Source organism: Muscardinus avellanarius (genome assembly GCF_963383645.1).
Source record: "Muscardinus avellanarius genome assembly, chromosome: X".
Taxonomy (NCBI): Eukaryota; Metazoa; Chordata; class Mammalia; order Rodentia; family Gliridae; genus Muscardinus; species Muscardinus avellanarius.
The window spans coordinates 17787835-17811273 of record NC_137792.1 but is presented as its reverse complement, the minus strand read 5'-3'; the positions used below and the strand labels follow the sequence as shown (position 1 = coordinate 17811273).

At 42.5% G+C, this 23439-nt stretch overlaps 1 protein-coding gene across 1 annotated transcript in view; it reads right to left on the bottom strand.

Moving 5' to 3' along the window:
- LOC308278800 (uncharacterized protein CXorf58 homolog) overlaps positions 1 to 23439 on the bottom strand; it is a gene marked incomplete at both ends in the record, with an annotated part of 37647 nt that overhangs the window by 4031 nt on the left and 10177 nt on the right. The window contains 5 exons of the mRNA XM_080718813.1: positions 1879 to 1954; positions 3175 to 3404; positions 10935 to 11066; positions 19618 to 19729; positions 20928 to 21022. Coding sequence (XP_080574939.1) covers positions 1879 to 1954; positions 3175 to 3404; positions 10935 to 11066; positions 19618 to 19729; positions 20928 to 21022 — 645 coding nt within the window. The remainder of the gene's footprint in view (positions 1 to 1878; positions 1955 to 3174; positions 3405 to 10934; positions 11067 to 19617; positions 19730 to 20927; positions 21023 to 23439) is intronic.

Sequence of the window (23439 nt, the reverse complement as noted above, 5' to 3'; positions counted from 1 at the left end):
CCCCCAGCCCTTTTTTTAGTTTTTATTTTGAGACAGGGTCTCACTAAATAGATGAGGCTGGCCTCCAACCTGGAATCCTTCTGTCTCAAGCTCCCAAGCACTGGAATTAAAGGTACATGCCACCCTATCCGACTTGCCTTTTTTTTTTTTTTAACACCATGCACTAACATAAAGTATTAGTTTTCACAATGATTGAAAGATAAGATTTTTTTTTTTTTTTTTTGCGGCACTAGGGATGGAACCCAGGGACATTCTACCTTTGAGCTACAGCCCAGGTCTATTTATTTTGAAACAGGGTCTCACTCAGTTGCAAAGGGCCTCACTATGTAGCTGAGGCTGGCTTCGAACCTGTGTGATCCTCATGTCTCAGCCTCCCAAGCGCTGGGATTACAAGCGTGTACCACCACGCCCGGCCTTATTCTTTATTTTGAAACAGGGTCTCACTAAGTTGTGAAGGGCCTCACTAAGTAGCTGAGGCTGTCCCCAAACCACGATCCTCCGGTCTCAGCCTCTCTAATGCTGGGATTATAAGATTTTTTAAAAAATCAATTTTGGGATCAGACACAGTTGGTACCATGCCCACGATCCTTTTTGGCCTTACCACTGCAGGACACACTGGCCCGAATTCCATGTGCTAACATCTGCATCGTTCAGCCTGAGAGCTGTCTTTGAAAATAAGAGCCCATTTGGGGAACTGGGGAAGACTAAAAGTGGCCAGTAACTAAAAGCTCCCCTCCTGAGCAACCCTTAACCAATGGCTGATGGATGTTGGTGTACGGAGTCCCTGAACTCTTGTGGGCCCCGTGGGATAACCCTGAGTTGCATGTTCTTTATTAGCGGTGACATTCCCAGGAGGGATTAAGCTCCAGTTACCCAGAGTGGTAGCTTGTTTGCCAGCACACATGGTTTTGCCTGCCTTCCCTTCTCTATTTTACTTCTCTACCTTCTCCATCAGTGGTTTCTGGGATCACCTCCCAAATAAACTCCTAGGACTCAAATCCTTACCTTAGGGTTTGCTTCTGGGAGAATCCAAACTAAGATTACACTCGAAAATGTCTTTATGAATACTTTTTTTTTTGTGGTACTAGGAATGGAATCTAGGAGCTTTCTACCTTTGGGCTACACTCCTAGATCTATTTTATATTTTATTTGGAAACAGGGTCTCACTAAGTTGCTGAGGATGGTTTCGAACCTGTGCAATCCTCCTGTCTCAGTCTCCCAAGCACTGGGATTACAAGTTTGTGCCACCATGCCTGGCTTTCTTTATGAATACTTTATTTTATTTTTATTTTTTATTTTTGGTGGTACTGGGGATGGAACCCTTCTACCTCCGGGCTACACTCCCAGATCTATTTTATATTTTATTTGGAAACAGGGTCTCTTAAGCTAGCGAGGCTGGCTTTGAACCTGTGTGATCCTCCTGTCTCCGCCTCCCAAGCACGTGGATTGAGAGCGTGCACCACCACGCCCGGCCTTTATGAATACTTTTATGAAAGCATTTTTCCTCTTCAATTGACTTAAAATCTGGCTACTTATTTGGGTCTTAAGGACTCATTTTTGGATCATCAGCAGCGAGAGTCCAAATAGGAGGGAGAGCAGGGTTATATATGGTGGCAAAGAAAATCACATCATTTTTTTGACCTTGGTGGTAATAGGGTTAAGTTGTATGTTCAGTGCTTACAGGGATGAGTTAGAGAAAATCTATTTCATGATGACAGACTGTGCCCTAAAGCAGGCCATCTGTTTGGCAAATGTATAGCCTCGATCATAAAATAAATGGGTTAAATTATGTTACTGGGTCAGCACCACTTGTCTCTACTAAAAAAAAAAAAACACAGCATATTTTGACAGTGGGTCATCACACTGTCTTCTTCATACTGAGGGAGTATTTTTCATTTCAAAAATGAGTGCTTGAAAACAGATTGCCAATAAGTCCTCTTCCGACTTATCATCTCTTTATCTTAAGAAAACCCTCTTAATTTGTAAATAAGACGGGCAAGGTGACGCTTAGCAAGGGAAGGAGAAAAGGAATGTAACTGGAGCAATCGCATTCTCTCCATGCTGTTTCAGATCATAATACATCTATTTTGCTACAACATGCATTTTCAAAATGCGAATTGGTTCACACGCTATTGGTGAGGAAGGGAATAGTGTCACCATAATTTATATGCAGTTTCTCCTAGACAAGGGGAGCCAGAATAGCAAGAATAGAATTATAACCTTCAGCACCAAAGGAAAAAAAGCCCTCAGCTTTGTGCTTCACGGGCAATGAGAGCCTTTTTGGATTGTATTTATGAAAACAAAAATGAGTGCACACACCCAGGGTCCTCTCCCCAGAGAGGCACACCCACTTACCCGTGCTTACTGCCCTCCCCCTCCTCCCTAGCTCGGGTGGCTCTTGGTTCCTGGCAGGTGACACTCCCTCTCCCATCCATTTAACAGGCAGCCCTGCTGGCCCAAGGCGCCACTTTCATCTGCACTGTTTCTGTGTCCACTACCTGCTCTAATTAAAGAGATGCCAGCAGTTCCCCTCCGCAGAGGTACAGTTTTTATGTCTACTGAGCAGCCTCCAGCCACCCAGAACTTCCCGTCAGGTGTACCAGTTTTCTCCTCTGGTATCAACTCTCCTTTTTGTTAGTGTTGTGTTTACAAAGTTGCATACGTTTTGGGCAATCTGTGCTAGCCCCTACTAGTGAGGTCTCTAGCAGAATGTGAACATTTTTTTTTTTTTGGTGGTACTGGGGTTCCTGGAAGCCCTTCTACCTCCGGGCCACACTCCCAGGACTATTTTATATTTTTGAAACAGGGTCTCTTACGCCAGCGCGGCTGGCTTCGAACCCGCGCGATCCTCCTGTCTCCGCCTCCCAAGCGCGGGGATTACAAGCGTGCGCCACCACGCCCGGCGTGAATAATTTTTTTTAAAACTGGGAATTGAACCCAGGAGCATTCTATCTCCAAGCCACACCCTCAGCTCTTTTATTTTTTATTTTTGTCTTGTAACTGGGTCTCACCCGGTTGTTGAGAGTCTTGCTAAATTATCGAGGCTGATCTTGAACTTGCAATCCTCTTGTCTCAGCCTCCCAAGGGTACTGGGATTACAGGTATGCGCCACAATGCCCAGATAAAATATGAACATTTTGGGGGGAAATAACCCCAAGGAAGAATATCTTTTACCTAGTTTGAGAAACTATCTGTAGCTGGTGCTGACGCATTTCCTCTGTCCGTGGTCTCTCTAACAGGTACTTCATTTCTTTTTTTAAACGGTTTGAGATTACTCTAGACTCTGCATAATCGAGTATGTCATACATCATCATTGTTCTGGGAATGTTTTCGAGGTCTAATCTTCGCCAGTGGTTATTCCTGCCACCAAAGGATGCAGGGGTCTCATCCAGAAGACTGGAATACTGCATGAAAAAAATGATTCAGAATGATTGCTTGTGGGCGCTCTATAATGGTTTCCGACACGTCTCCCGAGGTTCCACGCAAAGGTCACTTCATCCAAAAGGCATTCCTTGGCCTTATCTCTGAGCTCCATTGACATCGATTTTCTATGACTCTGATTATCAACTACATATTCCAGTTATCTGTGTACATCTTAGCATAATTACTGGAAAATAGGATCCGTGTCACATGGAATCGTGTGTGTAGTGTGTTACATTTACATTCACTAAATATTTAACCCATAAACATTTTTAACGATATGTGACTCAGATAAATTAAACTCAGGAAGGGCCTTAAATTAAGAATACCTTTATGCTCCGCCTATCTGGTAGTGACCATTAGTGACATGCTTGGGTGAAGAAGACATTTGTACAAAATCTTCTTATTCTTTTTTTTTTTTTTTTGTAGTACTAGGGATTGAACCCAGGGGCGTTCTACTTCTGGGCTATACCCACAGCCCTTTTTATTTTGAAACAGGGTCTCGCTAAATTGCTTAGGGTCTTCCTAAATTGCCAAGGCTGGCTTTGAACCTGCTAAACCCCTGTCTTGGCTTTCTAAGTACTGGGATTAAAGGCATGCACCACCATGTCCAACATAAAACCGTGTGTGTGTGTGTGTGTGTGTGTGTGTGTGGTACTGGGGATTGAATCTAGGGGAGTTCTACCTCTGAGCCACACCTCCAGCCCTATTTATTTTTTAGTTTGAAACAGGGTCTCACTAGGTTGCTGAGTCTCATTATGTTGTCAAGGTTGTCCTCGAATCTGTGATCCTCCTGTCTCAGCCTTCAAGGTACTGGGATTACGAGCCTGTGCTACCACATCTGGCTACAAAACCATTTTATAACTAATAAATGAATCTCTGGTGCTAAGTGGAGAATTTTACTATTTTCATTTGGAGTATTTGTCGAAATTCCACTTTACCTTTTTTTTTTTAACTTAAAATGATATTGAATTAGAAATTAAAATACAAATGTAGATAATCAATTTAATATTATAAACATGCATTTAAAGCCAGGCATGGTGGCATACCCCCGTAATCCCAGTTCTTGGGAGGTTTACGGAGGAGGGTTACAAGTTTGAGGACAGTATCAGCGATTCAGTGAGACCCTTAGCAACTTGGAGAGACTGTTTCAAAATAAAAAAATAAGCTGGGCGTGGTGGCACACACTTGTAATCTCAGTACTTGGGAGGCTGAGACAGGAGGATCACAGGTTTGCCGTCAACCTCAGCTACTTAGTGAGGCCCTCCGTAACTTATGAAGACCCTGTTTCAAAATAAAGAATTAAAAATAGGGCCAGGGGTATATCTCAGAGGTAGAATGCCTCTGGGCTCAGTCCTCAGTACTGCTAAAAAAAAAAGTGCTGGGGGTATAGGTCAGAGGTATAACATTCCTAAATTCAATCACTGATGACAAAAACACAAATGCATTTTCTAGCTGCAGTGCTACAAAAAGAAGTAATAACCAGACCACTAGGGTATGTCACACATACACGCGCTCACGAACTTTTTCTCTTATGGACACACACACACACACACACACACACACACACACCCCACAGGCAGTCCTCCTTTTGCACCATTTTGGCGTGCATGAATTTTAATCACCTCGATTTCATTGAATAATACCAGTCTCCTGACAACATAGTGCCAATTCCGGTTGCCATGGTATATATGTGAGCAGTTGCATAAAGGACAAATTCTGCTGCTAGCTCTTCAGTTCATGTATCACCATATCAATGACGAATGTGCATTAGGATTTAGTGACAACTCATGTTGCTCTTCTCAGAATCTGTCAGTGATTGGTCAGTGCACCAGAATGTAATTCAGTTCAGTGCAGATGCCACCGTTGCCTTTTTGTCTCACAGTGATTAACCCACGTGACACTGTACAAAAATGGCTACCGGAAAGAGGGAATTGGAGCTGGGCATGGTAGCATATTCCTGTAATCCCAGTACATGGGAGACTGAGACAGGAGGATTGCAAGTTCAAGGCCAGCCCCAGTAACTTAATGAGGACACCCTCAGAAACTTAGACCCTGTTTCAAAATAAAACATAAGCTCGGTGTGGTGGCACAAGTTTGTAATCCCAGTACTTGGGAGGCCGAGACAGGAGGATCGCATCGCAGTTTCGAAGCCAGCATCAGCAGCTTAGTGAGGCTCTCAGTAACTTAGTGAGACCTAGTTTTCAAATAAAATATAAAATAGGTCTGGAGGTAGAAGGCCTCTGGGTTCTATCACCAGTACCACAAAAATAAATAAATAAATAAATAAATAAATAAATAAATAAACTGGATGTGGTGGTGCACACCCGTAATCTCAGTAATTGGGAGGCTGAGACAGGAGGATTTCAGGTTCAAGGACAGCTTCAGCAAATAGACTCTCCGCAACTTAGTGAGACTGTTTCCAAACAAAAAATAAAATAGGGCTGGAATATATTCTGGAGGTAGAATACCTCTGGGTTCTGTCTCCAGTATAAAAAAACAACAACAACAAAAAACAACAAACAAACGACTGGGGATAGAATATCTCTGCATATAATCCCCAGTCCCCCAACCCCCACACAAGAGGGAATTAGCCAGCAAAGAAACAAAAACTGGTAACCCGGGAAATGAAATTGGAATACAATGTACATAGAGTTCTAAAACAAACAGGTAACTGTAGGAATTCTGACATTGCCATCATTAAAGAAACTACATTAGTTGGGTACCGTAGTGGCACAGCTTTGTAATCTTAGTACTTGGGAGTACTAAGTACTATTTTATTTTTCTTGGAAGCAGGGTCTCACTGGGTTGATGCGAGTCTCATTACTTACTGAGATTGTCCTTGCATCTGTGATCCTCCTGTCTCAGCCTTCCAAGTACTGGGATTACAAGTGTGTATCACCATGCCTGGCTCAGCCTCAGCAAGTTAGGGAGGTCCTCTGCAACCTAGTGAGACCCTGTTTCTAAACGAAAAATAAAAAGGGCTGGGGGTGTAGCTCAGAGGTAGAATGCCCCTGGGTTTCACCCCCCAGTACACACACAGAAAGAAAGAGAGAAAGAAAGAAAAGAAGGAAGGAGGGAGGGAAGGAAGAAATAAACTACAGATGTGTAGCTAGAGGAACTTGCTGAGGGTGAACTTACTAACAAAAACAAGGAAAGTGGCCATGATGCAAAAGATGGAGCTGTCCTAAGGAAGTGCGGCTGGCCCCAAACAGCTTCACATAAAAGCAATTCTGACATATTTTGCAACATTTAAAGCCCAAAGAATGAAATTTTGGCAGCTGATCCAAACTTAGGAGTATGACAATGCATGAAGGCATAAAAAAGATGCTTGCTCCCTACTGTAACTTAGGCAACAGAAATAAGAAGGCAAGCGCTGCCTAGGTTGCTCTTGTTAAACTGTTATTTCAGAGCTTTTGTGTGCGTGGTCCTGGGAGCCAAGCCCAGGGCCGAATGCATGCTAGGCAAGTGCTCTACCACTGAGCTACATCCCCAGTCCATTTTTACGCAGCCTTATTGAGATTCACATTGCAGTTCACCCATTTAAAGTGTACAATCCGTGAAGTATATTCACAGTTGGTGAGTTTTGACAAAGAAATAAAACACTTCAATTCTCAATGTTTCTAGTGTTTACAATTATGGCAAACTGAATGTGCGAATTTTTTCTTTCATTTTCCTACATAGTAAGAGATTTAATGTGGTTTTGTGTGTGTGTGTGTGTATGTGTGTGTGTGTGTGTGTGTGTGTGTGTGTGTGTCTGGGGATGGAACCCAGGGACAACTTCCGAGCTACATCCCCTGCCATGTTTTTTATTCTTTATTTTGAAACAGGGTCTCGCTGAGTTGCAAAGGGCCTAAGTAGCTGAGACTGCGAACTGCGATCCTCTGGTCTCAGCCTCCCAAGCTCTGGGATTACTAGCGTGCCCACCACGCCCAGCTTGAGATTTTAATGTTTTGACAAAAAACTTTAAAGGTCACGGGACAATCACAGTTTCCTCCAAAGATTATTAAGTTGGCTTTGCATGATCACAGTCTGTGTGGTCAATTTCATGATCCCACCCTCCAGGCACAATGAGACTGTGTGGTAGTGTGAAATAGTAAAACGAGTAAACACCTCAGAGCTGTCTTTGGTCTCCTCTGTAGCTTATTTACTATGTGACCTTGGGTAAATATTTTGTGGCCTTGCTAAGCCTCATTTTTCTCATCTGTAAAAAGGTCACATGATTTACAAACTTGAAAATTAAAGGAGATAATAATGTGCAGGTGAGAGGCCAGTGCGTGGTAACCTAGTGAGACCCTGATTTCTTTCTTTATATTTATTGTGAACCTGGGGATTGAACCCAGGGGCATTCTACCTCTGAGCTATACTACCAGCCCTATATTTTCATTCTTTATTTTGAAACAGGGTCTCACTAAGTTGCAGAGGGCCTCACTTAGTAGCTGAGGCTGGCTGTGAACCTATGATCCTACTGTTTCAGCTGCCCAAGTACTGGATTACAAGTGTGCACCACCATGCCCGGTAAGACCCTGATTTAAAATAAAAAATAAAAAGGGTTGGGGGTATAGCTCAGTGGTAGAACTCTCCCCCTCTGGGGGCTCAATCCCCACCACCATGCACAACAAAGGAGATCATATACCTGCAAAGAACTAAAAACAATGCCATGCATGGACTCAAAAAAGTCTGCAATCATCTTCTCCTCTTCCAATCGTCTGTCCAAGGACTCCGCTCTATGACACCAATTACTGACATATTCACATCTTCGTATGTTACTCATGTCCTTAGCATAGATAGCTGGCAGCCCCAGCTCTACTTATTTCCTCATCCGATTCCCTAATCTCATAGGTTAAGTCTCCGAAGGAAAACACAACTAGGAGTCTCTATGACACTACATTAATTTCCTATTTCACGCTGAAGCACCTGAGTGAGGAGCTAAGGCCATATATATCGTTATTATGAGTCATAATTTTACAATCCCATTTCTTTGGCGCTTGCAGAGTGAGAGTAAAAACAGTACCGGCCTCTATGAATTGTTATGAGAATAAAAAGAGTTAATGCTACTGAAACATTTGTTATTATTATCATTCAGGTATCTAATTTACTAGCCTCGAATCAGCACTGCTATCCATCCAGTTATGCAAATCAGAAACCTACAAGCCATGCCACATGCCTTTTTTTGTGGTACTGTGGGTGGAACCCAGGGGCTTTCTACCTCTGGGCTATACTCCTAAACCTATTTTATATTTTATTTGGAAACAGTCTCACTAAGTTGCTGAGAGCCTCACTAAGTAGCTGAGGCTGGCTTCGAACCTGTGCGATCCTCCTGTCTCAGCCTCCCAAGCGCTGGGATTACAAGTGTGCGCCACCACGCCCGGCTCACGTGCCTTCTTTTAAGAGCTTGGGTTCCTGTCTGTCACCTAGGCCGACTGCATTTACTGTAATTATCTCTTACATCTCCAGACTCACAGTTCGAAACCAAGCTACCACCATTTTCCCTAGAATACTTGGGAGCCTCCAAACTAATAAATGGCTTTTGCTAACAGAGGAATCATTTCACTCATTATCCCCTTATTTTATCCCCTTATTTATTTTTTAGTGGGGGGACTGAATCTAGGAGAATTCTACCTCTGAGCTACAGCCCAAGACCTTTTTTTTTTTTTTTTTGCGTGTCTGGGGATGGAAACCAGGGACATTCAACATCTGAGCTATACCCCTTGGCCTATTCTTTATTCTTTATTTTGAAACAGGGTCTCACTAAGTAGCTGAGGCTGTCCGCGAACCATGATCCTCCAGTCTCATTCTCCTGAATGCTGGGATTACAAGGGTGTGCCACCACGCCCGGCTCCAGCCCTTTTAAATATTTATTTTGAAACAGGGTCTTGCAAAATTGCTGAGGCTGTCCTCGAACATTTGATCCTCTTGTCTAGCCTCTCAGGTACTGAGACTACAGGTGGGTGCCACTGCGCTTGGCTGTGATCACCTTATTTCTTCAAATACTACCAGCTTCTCATTGCCCTCAGAATGAAGAAGGAAATTACCCCTTACTATGGTGTAAAGCCTGCGTGCCTCTTACTACCCTACAGCCTGCCTGTAGACCACACCCTCTGTGTTCTCTTCAACCCCACAGACCTGCTTTCAGGCCCTGCAGCTCCTCCTGCCACAGAGCCTTTGCCTGGGTGATGCTACCTGCTCATCCCAGACTGACACACATTATCCACTGCCTGCCCAATGACCATTTCCTGCATCCCCTTTCTTTTAGAGCCCCCCTTTCAGTTATGGAACAGCAATATGTTCAGGGAAAGAGGGCCTCAGCACAGGCACCATGATTGTTATGACTCAGTCATGAGAAAGGACATTTCCTTCTAATCTGTGATTGGTTTAGGGGGAACATGTGATCCAGTTCTGACCAATGGAATCTGAGAGGAAGTTTGTTGGAGCCTTTTGGAAAGATCTCCCTTCTTGAGATGGAGAGAGATGATAGGAATTTCTGTCTTCCTGTCTTTGAATGGAGATGAGGATGCGAGAGCCATCTTGTTACCATAAGAAGGAAGCCACAAGGACTGGGGGAAGCTGGATCAGAACTTGAATGTCCTTGAGCTAGCTGCTAGCCCAGGAGCTGCTTATCTGGGGACTTCTTTCACAGCGTAATAAATGGCTTTTAGTGTTTAAGCCACTTGTAGTTGGGACTATTCTGTTGCTTGCAGCAGAAAGCATCCAGGCAATAAAAGAACCATTCCTGGTGAGGTCAAATCCCCATCATGTGCTATTATAGTGCCATGTAGTTATTTTTATTTTTTATCGAGATAAAATTTACATAATATAAAAGCTACCATTTAACTCATTTAAAGTGTGCAATCTAGTTATTTGTAGTATATTTACAATGTTGTGTGACCACCACTACTATCTAATTTCAGAACATGTCCATTGCTCCAAAACAGAAACCCCATATTCCTTAACTATCAGCTACCCCCCACCAGACACAAGAAGCTCCATATGATGTGATTCCACTCAAATGAAATATCTACACTCAGCAAATCCATAGAGACAGAAAGTAGACTGGTGATTCGCAGGGCAAGGCAGGGGCTGGAATGATGGAGGAATGGGGAGTGGCTGCTTATTGGATGCTGGGTTTCCTTTTGGGATAACACAAAAAGTTCGGGAACTAGATGGTGGTGGTGATGGCTGCATAACTGTAAAGTTGAGTGTGGTGGCACATACTTGTAATCCTAGTACTTGGGAGGCTGAAACAGGAGGATCACAGGTTTGAGGCTAGTATGTGGTAGCTTAGTGAGACTCTGTTTCAAAATAAAAAATAAAATAGGGCTAGGGGTGTAGGTCAAGTGGTAGTGACCCTGGGTTCAATCCCCAGTCCACAAAATAAGTAAATAAAATGATTATTTGGTAAATTTTATGTTGTATGTATTTTACCACAGTAAAAAAGTGTGACTCTTTCTACTTGAAGCACGGGGTTAGGAATGTCTTTTTTGTTTTTCAACAACTAAATCTAAATTCCTTACGTGCATGTAATCTTGCATGGTGACAATATCTATGTGATCAGTTACTTTGAACCTCCGGAAAAGACGTTCATCTTCCATAAGTTGCTGACAAAATTTCTTTTTTCCCATTATTTTGCAAGCATCAAGGACTGCCTAAAAAGCATAGGAAACAGATTTTAAAATACTAGTAGGGTACTTTTAATGATCAGCAAACAATTTATACATTTTTTTTTTCTGACAAATACATCAAATATTGTTCCATTCTCCTAGAAGCTCGCTTTTCAGTAGGAAGGCTATAGAGTCGGGTGTGGTGGCACTGCCTGTCATCCCATATTTGGGAGACAGACTGGAGGGTTGCAGGTTTGCAGCCAGCTTCAGCAATTTAGTGACAGCCGCTAAAACTTGGTGAGACCATGTTTCTTTTTTTCTTTCATTCATTCTTTTTTTTTTTTTTTTCGGTACTGGGGATTGAACCCAGGGGCATTCTACTTCCAAGCTACACATCCAGCCCTATTTTATTTTATTTTTATTTTGAAACAGGGTCTCACTAAGTTGTGCAGGGCCTCACTGAGTTGCCGAGGCTGGTCTTGAGCCTAAGATTTTCCTGTCTCAGATGTGTGTCTCCATGCCCAGCTCTAACATGTATTATGGATCTGTGTTTCTTATGAGGAAGGGGGCTGGTGTAGAAGAAAACTCAAATATTTGTTGATTCCAGGTCAGTTTTTTCCTACACTTCATATCTCGGAACATGTTATTTGTGAAAGCATGGAAATTCTATTATAATGCTGATAGGAGTGTAAAAGAACAGAATCAAAATTCAGAATCTCAGTTCTCTTAACATACAACGGCTAGCCTTCACGAATATGTATGTATGTATGTATGTATGTATGTATGTATGTATGTATGTGTAAGAGAGAGAGAGAGAGAGAGAGAGAGAGAGAGAGAGAAGAGAAGAGGAGAGGAGAGGAGAGGAGAGGAGAGGAGAGGAGAGGAGAGGAGAGGAGAGGAGAGGAGAGGAGAGGAGAGGAGAGGAGAAGAGAGAGATTGAATTTAGGGTCACTCTACCACTGAGCTATACCCCGAGCCCCTTAATTTTTTTTTTTTTTTGTGGTGCTAGAAATTGAACCCAGGGACATTCTACCTCTGAGCTACACCCCAGCCCAGTTTTTTATTGTTTATTTTGACACAGGGTCTCATTAAGTTGCAGAGGGCCTCACTAAGTAGCTGAGGCTGGCTGCAAACCCAGAATCCTCCTGTCTCAGCTTCCCAAGTACTGGGATTACAAGCGTGCGCCACCATGCCTGGCTCCTTTTAAAAATTTGAGACAGGGTCTGGCTAAGTTGCCGAGGCTTGCTTCAAAATTGTAATCCTCCTGCCTCGGGTTCTTGAGCAGCTGCGATTACCGGTATGTGTCACTATACGTGGCTGCCATCATGCATTTTCTACTTACTGTTGTTACCCAGAATATTTCTTTTTTTTTGTATAAAGCAAAAAAAAGTGGAACACAAAAAAGAAGTAAAATATCCAAGTGGCTGTAGTTTTTTCCTAATGCAATAAATCAGTTTACTGAAAATACAACATGGAAGCCGGGCATGGTGGCGCATACTTATAATCCCAGCATTCAGGAGGCTGAGACTGGAGGATTGTGGTTCCCAGACAGACACAGCTACCTAGCAAGGCCCTTTGCAACTCAGTGAGACCCTCTTTCAAAATAAAGAATAAAAAATAGGGCAGGGGGTATAGCTCAGAGGTTGAATGCCCTTGAAAAAAGAAAAAAAGAAAAAGAAAATACAACACGGAGACTTCCTATAGGTAGACCATTTTTGCTAACCATTTCATTAATTCTTTTATATATTATGCATGTAAAGAAAAGACAGTATTAGTATGTCTTCTGTTTTAGGAATCTCTTTAAAATATATTTTAATTTAGCTCAAATTACTTAGAAAAAGTATTTGCTGTCAGTTCCTCCCTCCACTGCCCCAATGCACCACCTCCCTTAATTTCTCCAAGTACCAGTCCGGTGGCTTAGCTGTGTACGGACCATTCCAGTTCCTTGGTCAAAGAAAAACACGCCTGGCGTTGTGGGGCAAGCCCTCTGTCAACTTGTGAGGGGGTTCAAAAGACATTTGCTGTCCAATGGTCAGGATGTTTTTTTGTCAGACATTAGCTGCATATGGACAGACTCAGGAAAGCCCTGCCCCGTCGGAAGAAATGGGAAAGAAGATGCCAGCCTCAGGAGAAAACTGTGGGTGAAAACTCGGCAAGGATTCCAGATGCTAGCCAATCAGAGGCGGATTCAAGAGGCAGCTTCTGTTCTTAGTTGGTGACTCAGAGGGCTGAGGGGGGACTTCTCTAAAGCTGACACTTTTGTGATACTCAGAACCACCATGGCCAAGTAATCCCCACGCCCCTGCGACTACTTGCTGGCCAAGATCCACATTCAGGCTTGTAAATAACTCTAATAGCTTAAGTCATTTTTCCATCCCTGCTGGGAATTCTCACTTATGAAGGCAGTGATAAGTGGCACAGGAATAGTTTCCTGGTTTGGAAGTTAAATTATATTCAGACTCAGATTGAATAAAAGCTCAACTTCTGGGGTGGCTTCAACCCTGAAAATGTACATAGTACGGGGGAGTCGTGTTCAAGTTACTCAAGTTCTAGATTTATTTTGTTGTTGTTGTTCTGGGGACTGAACTCAGGGGCATTCTACCTCCGAGTTATATTCCTAGCCCTATTTTAATCTTTTTTTTTTTTTGTGGTACTGGGGATGGAACTCAGGAGCATTCTACCTTTGAAATACATCCATAGCCCTATTTTTTATTCTTTATTTACCCTCCACCCACCAAAAAAATGACAGGGATTTTTTCAATATAAAATAACAGTTATTGCATGTTAATGGTTAAGAATCATCTCTAGGTGCAGTGGAACATGGCTGTAATTCCAGTGCTTGGGAGGCTGAGACAGGAGAGCCACAGGTTTGAGACCAGGCTCAGCAAGTCAGAAAGGCAGCAAGACCTTGTTTCAAAATAAAAAATAAAAAGGGCTGCGGTTGTAGCTCCAAGACAGAATGCTCCTGGGTTCAATCTCTATTACCAAAGGGAAAAGAAAGAATTGTCAGCTGGATCCTTTTATGGTCATAAGCGTGATGATTGGGATTTCACATCACTGTGTGAGATGTGCCTCCTTCAAACACTGGTATCAAGTAGGCACATTACTGGCTGATGTGAAAAAAATTGCCAATTACCTAGAGGTGTTCCAGGCCGTGGAGGGAGGCACTTTTAGGATGGCGCTTGCAAGCTGTATGGTGCCTAGGAACTCCTGGGGGCCTTGTTCAAATGCAGATGCTGATTGCATCTGGAGGGGGATCTGAGATTGTGCGTTTCTAACAAGCTCCAGTGGATACAGGTGCTGTGGGGCTGCAGACCACGCTTTGGGCAGCAAGGCTTTGCCATATTACTGGTGGTCCCACGACGACGACCCTCTGTGCATGAGCGCTGCTCAGAAAATAGGGCATCAAAGTGGGCAGCTGAAACGAGTCCTTCCTCCCTCCCTTTCTTTCTTTCTTTCTTTCTTTCTTTCTTTCTTTCTTTCTTTCTTTCTTTCTCTTTCTTTTTTCTTTCTTTCTTCTTTCTTTCTTTCTTTCTTTCTTTCAACATATGGCTATCCAACTGTTCTAGGGCCATTTGAACTGCCTTGGCACCTTTGAAGAAAATCAATTGATCATCTATGCGTGGGTCGGCCTCTGAATTTTCTATTCTCAACCATTGATCTCTGTCTCTCTTTATGCCACCATTGCAGTGTCACAATTACTGTGGCTTGATACGTTTTAAAATCAGATGGTGTAAATCCTCTCTCTTTGTTCTTCTTCAGTATTGTTTATACTACTTTATATATTTTAACTTGTTTTGCTTTTTATTTACGTGAATTATGCGAATTATGCGAATATATGAGAAATGTGGTTGGAAAATGATAAGTAGAAATGGAAGTAGAAATGGAAATGAGAAAATATGAAATAACAAAAATTGCGAAATTCCCCTTCATTTTTAAGTGAACTGATGCTTCAAAATAGACTAAAATCAACTCATTTATTTCATATTAAGAAGTAGAAGCTGGGTGTGGTGGCATATATGCCTATAATCCTAGTACATGGGAGGCTGAGACAGAAGGATCCCAGATTTGAGGGCAGCCTCAGCAACAAAGTGAGACTCTCAGCACCCTAGCAAGACCTTGTTTCAAAACCAAAAAGTTAAAAAAGGGCTGAGGGGGCAGCTCAGAGGTAGAATGCCCCTGAGTTCAACCTCTAATGCCAGGAAAAGAAATCGAGCTAGCCAGCCAGCTGGCTGACTAGGTGGGGCGGTGCGTGCCTCTAATCCCGGTACCTGGGAGGCTGAGACAGGAGGATTGCAGTTCAAGGACAGCCTCAGCGACGTGGTGACATTCTCAGCAACCCAGTGAGACCCTGTTTTAAAACAAAAACTGAAAGGGCTGGGGGTATAACCTGAAGGTAGAATACCCCTTAGTTCAATCCCCAGTACCCCTTCCCACAGAAATAAGTAAATTTAAGCTGGGTATGGTGGCATATGCCTGCAATTCTAGTACTTGGGAGATTGAGACGGGAGGATTGCAGGTTTGAGGCCAGAACCAGCACCTTAGGAAGACCCTAAGCAAAAAATAAATACAGAAGTAGATAACATAAGGCTGGGAGTGTGGCTTGGAGGTAGAATACCCCTGGGTTCAATTCCCAGTATCACAGAAAAAAAAAATAAAGAAAAGAAAGTAAACTTAGAAAAGTTAGATCAGTTACTAAAGACACAATATCTTTGTTCAAAAAGCAAAGGAGAGTGGGCGGCTGAGACAGGAGGATCGCAGGTTTGAGGCCAGCCTCAGTTACTTAGTGAGGCCCTCTGCAATTTAGTGAGACCCTGTTTCAAACTAAAGAATAAGAAACAGGGCTGGGGTGTACCTCGGAGATAGAATGCCCCTGGGTTCAGTCCCCAGTGTCTCAAAAAAAAAAAAAAAAGAAAAGAAAAGAAAAGAAAAAAGAAAAGTAAGCTTACAGTAAGAAAAATTCTACCATGAATCTGTTACCAGAATTTGTTTTGAAGCTGAACAAAAGAAATGAAGGAAACCCAAACTGTTCCCTTCAAGTTGGGCATGTTCTGATCATTTAAAACACATTTAGCCGGGCGTGGTGCCGCACGCTTGTAATCCCAGCATTCCGGAGGCTGAGACCTGTAGGACTGAGGTTGGGGACAGCCTCAGCTACTTAATGAGGCCCTCTGCAACTCAGTGAGACCCGGTTTCAAAATAAAGGATAAAAAATAGGGCAAGGGATGAAGCTCAGAGGTCAAATGTCCCTGGATTCCATCCCCAGACCCGCAAAAAAAAAAAAAAAAAAAAAAAAAATTAAAATGTTCAGTAAAATACTGAAACTAAAAAGTATGATCACATTTTAATTTTTTTGTGGTGTTGGGGATTGAACTAGGGACATTCTACCTCTAAGCTACACCCCAGCCAGCCCTATTTTTAATTCTTTATTTTGAAACAGGGTCTCACTAAGTTGTAGAAGGCCTAAGTCGCTGAGGCTGGCTGCGAACCTGTGATCTTCCTGTCTCAGCCTCCCAAGTACTAGGATTACAAGTGTGTGTCACCACGCCTAACTTTTACATTTTTATAACAAGAACAAACAAAATTATAAAATCTCTTTGTGTACATATTTTCATGGAAAGAAATGAAGGATACATACCCAACAATTAACAGTTATTACTCCAGGAGACTGAGAGTTAATAGTATAGAAAAGAAAGGCATAGCTGGGAGTGGTGGGAGAACACTTGTAATCCCAGCATTTAGGAAGCTGAGACAGGAGGATCGCAGTTCGAGGACAGCCTCCGCTACTTAGTGAGGCCCTCTGCAACTCAATGAGACCCTGTTTCAAATTAAAGAATAAAAAGTAGGGCTGGGGGGTGTTGCTTGGAGGTAGAATGCCTCGGGGTTCCATCCCCAGTACTGCAAAAAAAAAAAAAAAGAATAAAAAATAGAGTTAGGGGTATAGCTCAGAGATAGAATGCTCCTGGGTTCAATCCCCAGTACAAAAAAAAAAAAAAGTAAAGAAAACAAAAGGATAAAGGAGGCCAGGCGTGGTGGTGCATGTTTGTAATCCCTGCGCTTGGGAGGCTGAGACAGGAGGATCACACAGGTTCAAAGCCAGCCTCAGCTACTTAGTGAGGCTTTCAGCAACTTAGTGAGACCCTGTTTTCAAATAAAGTATAAAATAGGTCTGGGAGTGTACCCCGGAGGTAGAAAAACCCCTGGATTCTACCCCCAGTACCACACACACACACACACACAAAAAGAAAGGCATAAAGGAATACTCTTTTTATATTTCTGGGCAATTTCTATTTTGTCCAACAATTAAATCACAATTTAAACAAAAATTGTTTACTGAGCCGGGCGTGGTGGCGCACGCTTGTAATCCCGGCGCTAGGGAGGCTGAGACAGGAGGATCGCACGAGTTCAAAGCCAGCCTCAGCTACTTAGTGAGGCTCTCAGCAACTTAGTGAGACCCTGTTTCCAAATAAAATACAAAAAAGGTCTGGGAGTATAGCCCGGAGGTAGAAAGCCTCTGGGTTCCACCCCCAGTACCACCAAAAAAGAAAAAAATTGTTTACTGGTTAGAGAAGAAAAACAATCCAACAGAAATAAAACAAAAATTATATTTGGTGTTAGTGGTATTGAATCTATGGGTGTTCTACCTCTGACCTATAACTACAGCAACTACAGCCTTTTTTTTTTTTTTTAGGTCTGGGGATGGAACCCAGGGGACTTCAAACTCTGAGCTACGCCCCCTGCCCTATTTTTTATTCTTTATTTTGAAACAGGGTCTCACTAAGTTGCGAAGGGCCTCACTAAGTAGCTGAGGCTGTCCACGAACTGCGATCCTCCGGTCTCAGCCTCCCGAATGCTGGGATTACAAGCGTGCGCCACCACGCCCAGCTTAACTCCAGCCTTTTTATATTTTATTTTAAAACGGAGTCTCACTAAATTGCCCTGGCTTGCCTTAAACCTGCAGTTCTCCCATCTCAGCCTCTCAAGTACTGGGGTTACAGGCATGTGCCACTGCACTCAGCTAAAAAAAAATTGAACAAAGTTATTATACAGCATTATAACTAGTTTAATGTGCACACAGTGATTTCCAGTCCCTGCCTCTAAGGTCTCTCATTTTCTCAAGCCTGGTCACAGCAGGGGCTGACAAGAAGTGACTCAAGAGAATTTCAGTTCCTGAAAAAGCCCAAGTATATGACATCAGAAAAGAAAAACATGGATGATATTTTATTGTGCCAGCTACCAGCTGATTTCATAAATGAATGTAGCATGAATGTATCCCTCACATGTAAGATATAAGCCTATACTTTCCCATCTGAATGCAAGCTATGTAAATGAACAAACACTAATGTTTCCGAAACCCCATATTCCAGAATGAAAATATGTAGTCCATTTAACTCGTTCTGGAACGAAGGGACTTGCTCTCTGATAGTGCCGAGAATACAGAGCAAGGCGGCCCTGCTCCTTTTCTCCTGCTTTTCAGAGACTCAGTGCTGCCGCTGCTGGGGCAGAGAACAAGCTGCAGGGCGGTGCAGTTTTCTCCCTTGAAACCTCGCAAGAAGTCAGGATTTCAGATGGGCCATACTTTTTGTGTAAAATGTTTCCAGGAGGTGGATTTTTTTTTGTGTGTGTGTGGCACCCGTTGATTGAATCCAGGGCTTTGCATATGTTAAGCAATTGTTTTACCCCTGGGCTATATCCCTGGCCCATGTAAACAACCTTTGATGTATGGTTGTATTAAAGGCTAAACACGAGAACGCCCACCTTTTTACTCAATTATAGTCAGAAATAAGGGTCAAAGGAGTAAAGCCTCTACTGTAAAGTCTTGCTATTAAAGGGCGGGCCAGCAGTAGCAGCAGCATTTTAACAAGATCCCCGGTGACTACTGTGCTGTAGACACAGTTAGGGTGACGATTCATGAGACACAAAGGTATGATGAGAACTCACGTAAAGACGGTAAATATCTTAAAAGTTCATTTTCAATAACATCGTCCAGCAAATTTTTTTCTAAGTATGCTACCAAAAATCAAAGAAACAATAACAATACTATTAAAACAAATAAAACTGCATCAAGCACAATTTAAAATCCCTGACCAATAGGCTGCTTTGGTATATTATTAACAAACCCCAATGTTAATACAAAGAAAACATGTATATTTTCTGGAGCCTTGTGTAAGTAATTCATTCCAGTTTTTTTGGCTAATAAATGCAGACACATTAAAACATATTGCTTAAAAAAAGCTACCTGCTTGGTGGTCTGCTTAGTGGCTAAATAACAGTCTGTATACTTTTTTTTTTTTTTTTTTTGCTATACTACAGATTGAACCCAGGGGCATCTACCTTCAAGCTACACCCCCAGCCCTATTTTTTTTATTCTTTATTTTGAAACAGGGTCTCACTAAGTTGCAGAGGGCATCATTAAGCAGCTGAGACTGGCTGTGAACCTGCGATCTTCCAGTCTCAGACTCCCAAATACTGGGATTACAAGCATGTGCCACCATACCTGGCTTAGTCTGTACACTTTGAATGCAATTCAGATAAAAAATAGATGTTAAGAAGCTCAATTATCTTATCATAAAATGTACATCATGTAATGTCTCACCTGGCTTGACGACTTTAATAAGTTTCTCCCACTGAAATACTTGTAACCATGGCCTTCAGTATGAAGAAAAATTTTAAAAACGATAAAAGGTGGAAATGTTTCACCACTGAATCTGAAATAAAGACTCAAAATTAGTCATTTAGCATTATTATTATTGCAGTGGGATGGAACACAGCGGCACTGCATCTCTGAGCCTCACCCCCAGTCCTATTTTTTAGTCTTATTTATTTATTTATTTATTTATTCTTTTGGTGGTATTGGGGTTCCTGGAAACCCTTCTACCTCCAGGCTACACTCCCAGACCTATTTTTTAATATATTTTTTTATTTGGAAACAGGATCTCTTAAGCCAGAGAGGCTGGCTTCGAACCTGCGCAATCCTCCTGTCTCTGCCTCCCAAGCGCGGGGATTGCAAGAGTGCGCCACCATGCCTGGCTCAATCTTTTTTAGTTTTGAAACAGGGTGTTACTGAGTTGTGAAGGGCCTCACTAAGTAGCTGAGACTATCTGTGAAACATTATTCTCTGGTTTCAGCCTCCCGAATGCTGGGATTACAAGTGTGTACCACCACGTCTGGATAGCATTAAATTTTTTTTTTTTTGCGGGTCTGGGGATGGAACCCAGGGGGATTCGACCTTTGAGCTCACCCCCTGTCCTGTTTTTAATTTTTTATTTGAAACAGGGTCTCACTCTAAGTTGCGGAGGGCCTCACTAAGTAGCTAAGGCTGTCCGCAAACCGGGATCCTCCGGTCTCAGCCTCCTGAATGCTGGGATCACAAGCGTGTGCCACCACGCCTGGCTTATTCTTTATTTTTGAAACAGGGTGTCACTAAGTTGGGGAGAGCCTCACTAAGTAGCTGAGGCTGTCAATGAACCACAATCTTCCTGTCTCAGCCTCCAGAATGCTGGGATTACAAGCATGCACCACCATGACCGGCTAGCATTAATTTTTGATTTCTACTTCCCTATACTCAAGATAGCTCATATAGGCTAACAAATGCAGGGTAAAAGCCATGCTAGGGGCATAGAAAGATCTAGTAAGGAAATGGGTTGCAGGAGATGAGAGACCTGCATTTGTTGTGCTCACGATTATTTTCAGTACCTGTGTTAGATTGGACATAGAATGGAAGAAGAATGCTACTTTTATGGGCACTGGGAGCCAAAGAGTTATACCTTAGTTTCTTCCATGAACACATGCAGATAAAGACAACATATTAACTTTGTAATTATATCCTGAGAAGTTATGAGGAGTTAAAAATTAATTCTACAAATTCTAAGTACTCCTTGAGAGAAATCAATATCGACACCTTACCTGAATCTGACTTTGCACTTCATGCTAGGATCTTTAACAAGTTCAGCCTCTAAGGGGCTCACTTTCTTCAGTATTTCATGTGTCACACAATATTCCTGGAATAGATGATGGTGCTGTAAATGAAAGTGGCACCCTACCCAGATTTAATTTACCGACACTAAAGGAGGAAGCATGCTACAGTGATCAATACACTGGGCTTAGAGTTTTGAAAGAGGGGGGTTCCTATCTTGGCTTCTTTATTTATCATCGCTGGAGTTTTGAGTCAGTTACTGTATCGTCTACATTTCCAAATTTGGGCATCAGTCCCTTTTTGAGATTACAGGCATTGTTTTTCCTTATGACAATATTGATCACAATCTATCATAATGACCTATAAACTTATCTATGCCTCCTACCAGTCTGTGAGCACCATGAAGGTAGGTACAGTGCCTTTCTTCTCTACCACTGTATTCTCAACACCTAGTATAGTGCCTGGAACACACCAGATGCTTAACAAGCTTTTTTTGGGGGGTAGTATTGGGGACTGAACCCAACAGCATTGTACTTCTCAAGCCCTTTCTATTTTTATTTTGAAACAGGGTTTTGTCAAGTTTCTGAGTGTCTTAAGTTGCTGAGGGTGGCCTCCAACCTGAGATCTTCTTGTCTCAGCCTTTAAAGTACTGATGTTCTAGGTGTATGCCACCACATCCAGCTTAAAAGTGTCAATGTAGACTGAAACACGAGGATTATAATTGTAGTAAGTTGCCGGGCATGGTGGCGCACGCTTGTAATCCCTGCGCTTGGGAGGCGGAGACAGGAGGATCGCGCAGGTTCGAAGCCAGCCGCACGCACTGGCTTAAGAGACCCTGTTTCCAAATAAAAATATAAAATAGGTCTGGGAGTGTAGCCTGAAGGTAGAAGGGCTTCCAGGAACCCCAGTACCACCAAAATAATTAATAATAATAATAAATAATAATAATAATTGTAGTAAGTTACTAGCTCTTGAGTATGTGGTACTGGGGAAGGAACCCTTCTCGGGCTACACTCCCAGACCTATTTTATACTTTTTTATTTAGAAACAGGGTCTCTTAAGCCAGCGCTGCTGGCTTTAAACCTGCGCGATCCTCCTGTCTCCGCCTCCTAAGTGCGGGGATTACAAGCGTGCGCCACCACGCCCGGTTTGACCATCTTTTATGTATCAGTGTAAGTCAGGTGCTTTATACATATAACTTCATTTAATCCTTACCGTAGCAGTATTATTAGAATATTATCATTCCCGTTAAAATTTTTTAATTAAAAAAATGGGAATGATAATATTCCCATTTTTAAAAAACGAGAAGGTTAAAGCTCAGGGAGTTTTTGTAATCTACACAACAACATACAGGTATTAAATGGGGAGACTGGGATTCAAACATAGATTTCTTGAACTCTTTCTCATAAACAACACCATTCAACCTTTAAGCCTATGATAATTACTTAAAAATGTACAAAAAGGCCGGGCATGGTGGCGCACGCTTGTAATCCCAGCGCTTGGGAGGCTGAGACAGGAGGATCGCACAGGTTCAAAGCCAGCCTCAGCTACTTAGTGAGACCCTGTTTCCAAGTAAAATATAAAAAATAGGTCTGGGAGTGTAGCCCGGAGGTAGAAAGCCTCTGGATTTCACCCCCAGTACCACCACACACACACACACACACACACACACACACACGTACAAAAAAGGGATTTTAATAAGACAAAGCATTATTAATATGATTAACTTGAAGCATTAGGATAATAGAAGAAAAAAGAATCCTTTTTTTTTTCCTGTTAGTAGAAATTAAGTATCATGAACACCAGGCGTGGTGGCGCACGCTTGTAATCCCCGCGCTTGGGAGGCGGAGACAGGAGGATCATGCTGGTTCAACACCAGCCGCGCTGGCTTAAGAGACCCTGTTTCCAAATTTAAAAAATGTATAAAATGGGTCTGGGAGTGTATCCCGGAGGTAGAAGGGTTTCCAGGAACCCCAGTAACACCAAAAAAAAAAAAAAAATCATGAGAATGGTGGCACATGCCTGTAATCCCAGAACTTTGGAGGCTGAGAGAGGAGGATTGTAGGTTCAAGCACAGCCTCAGCAATGCAGCAAGACTCTCAGTAACTTAATGAGCCCTTGCTTCAAAAAATAAAAAGGGTTGGGAATGTAGCTTAGAGGCAGAATGCCCCTGGGTTCAACTCCCATACCATAAATAAATAGATTTATGAGGAAACCAGTAATATAATAAGTAAAAAGTTCTTTATGTGAAGACAACAAACAATGGACGTGACATATCAAGAGTTTATCCGGAGCTGGGCGTGGCGGTGCATGCTTGTAATCCTAGTGCCCGGGAGGCTAAGACAGGAGAATCCCAGGTTCGTTGCCAGCCTCAGCAACTTAGTGAGGTCCTGTTATTAAATTAAGAATAAAATAGGGCTAGGGTGTAGCTCAGAGGTAGAATGCCCTTGGGTTCAAACTCTAGCACCAAACAAAAACAAAGAGTTTCCTGGGGTGGGTTTT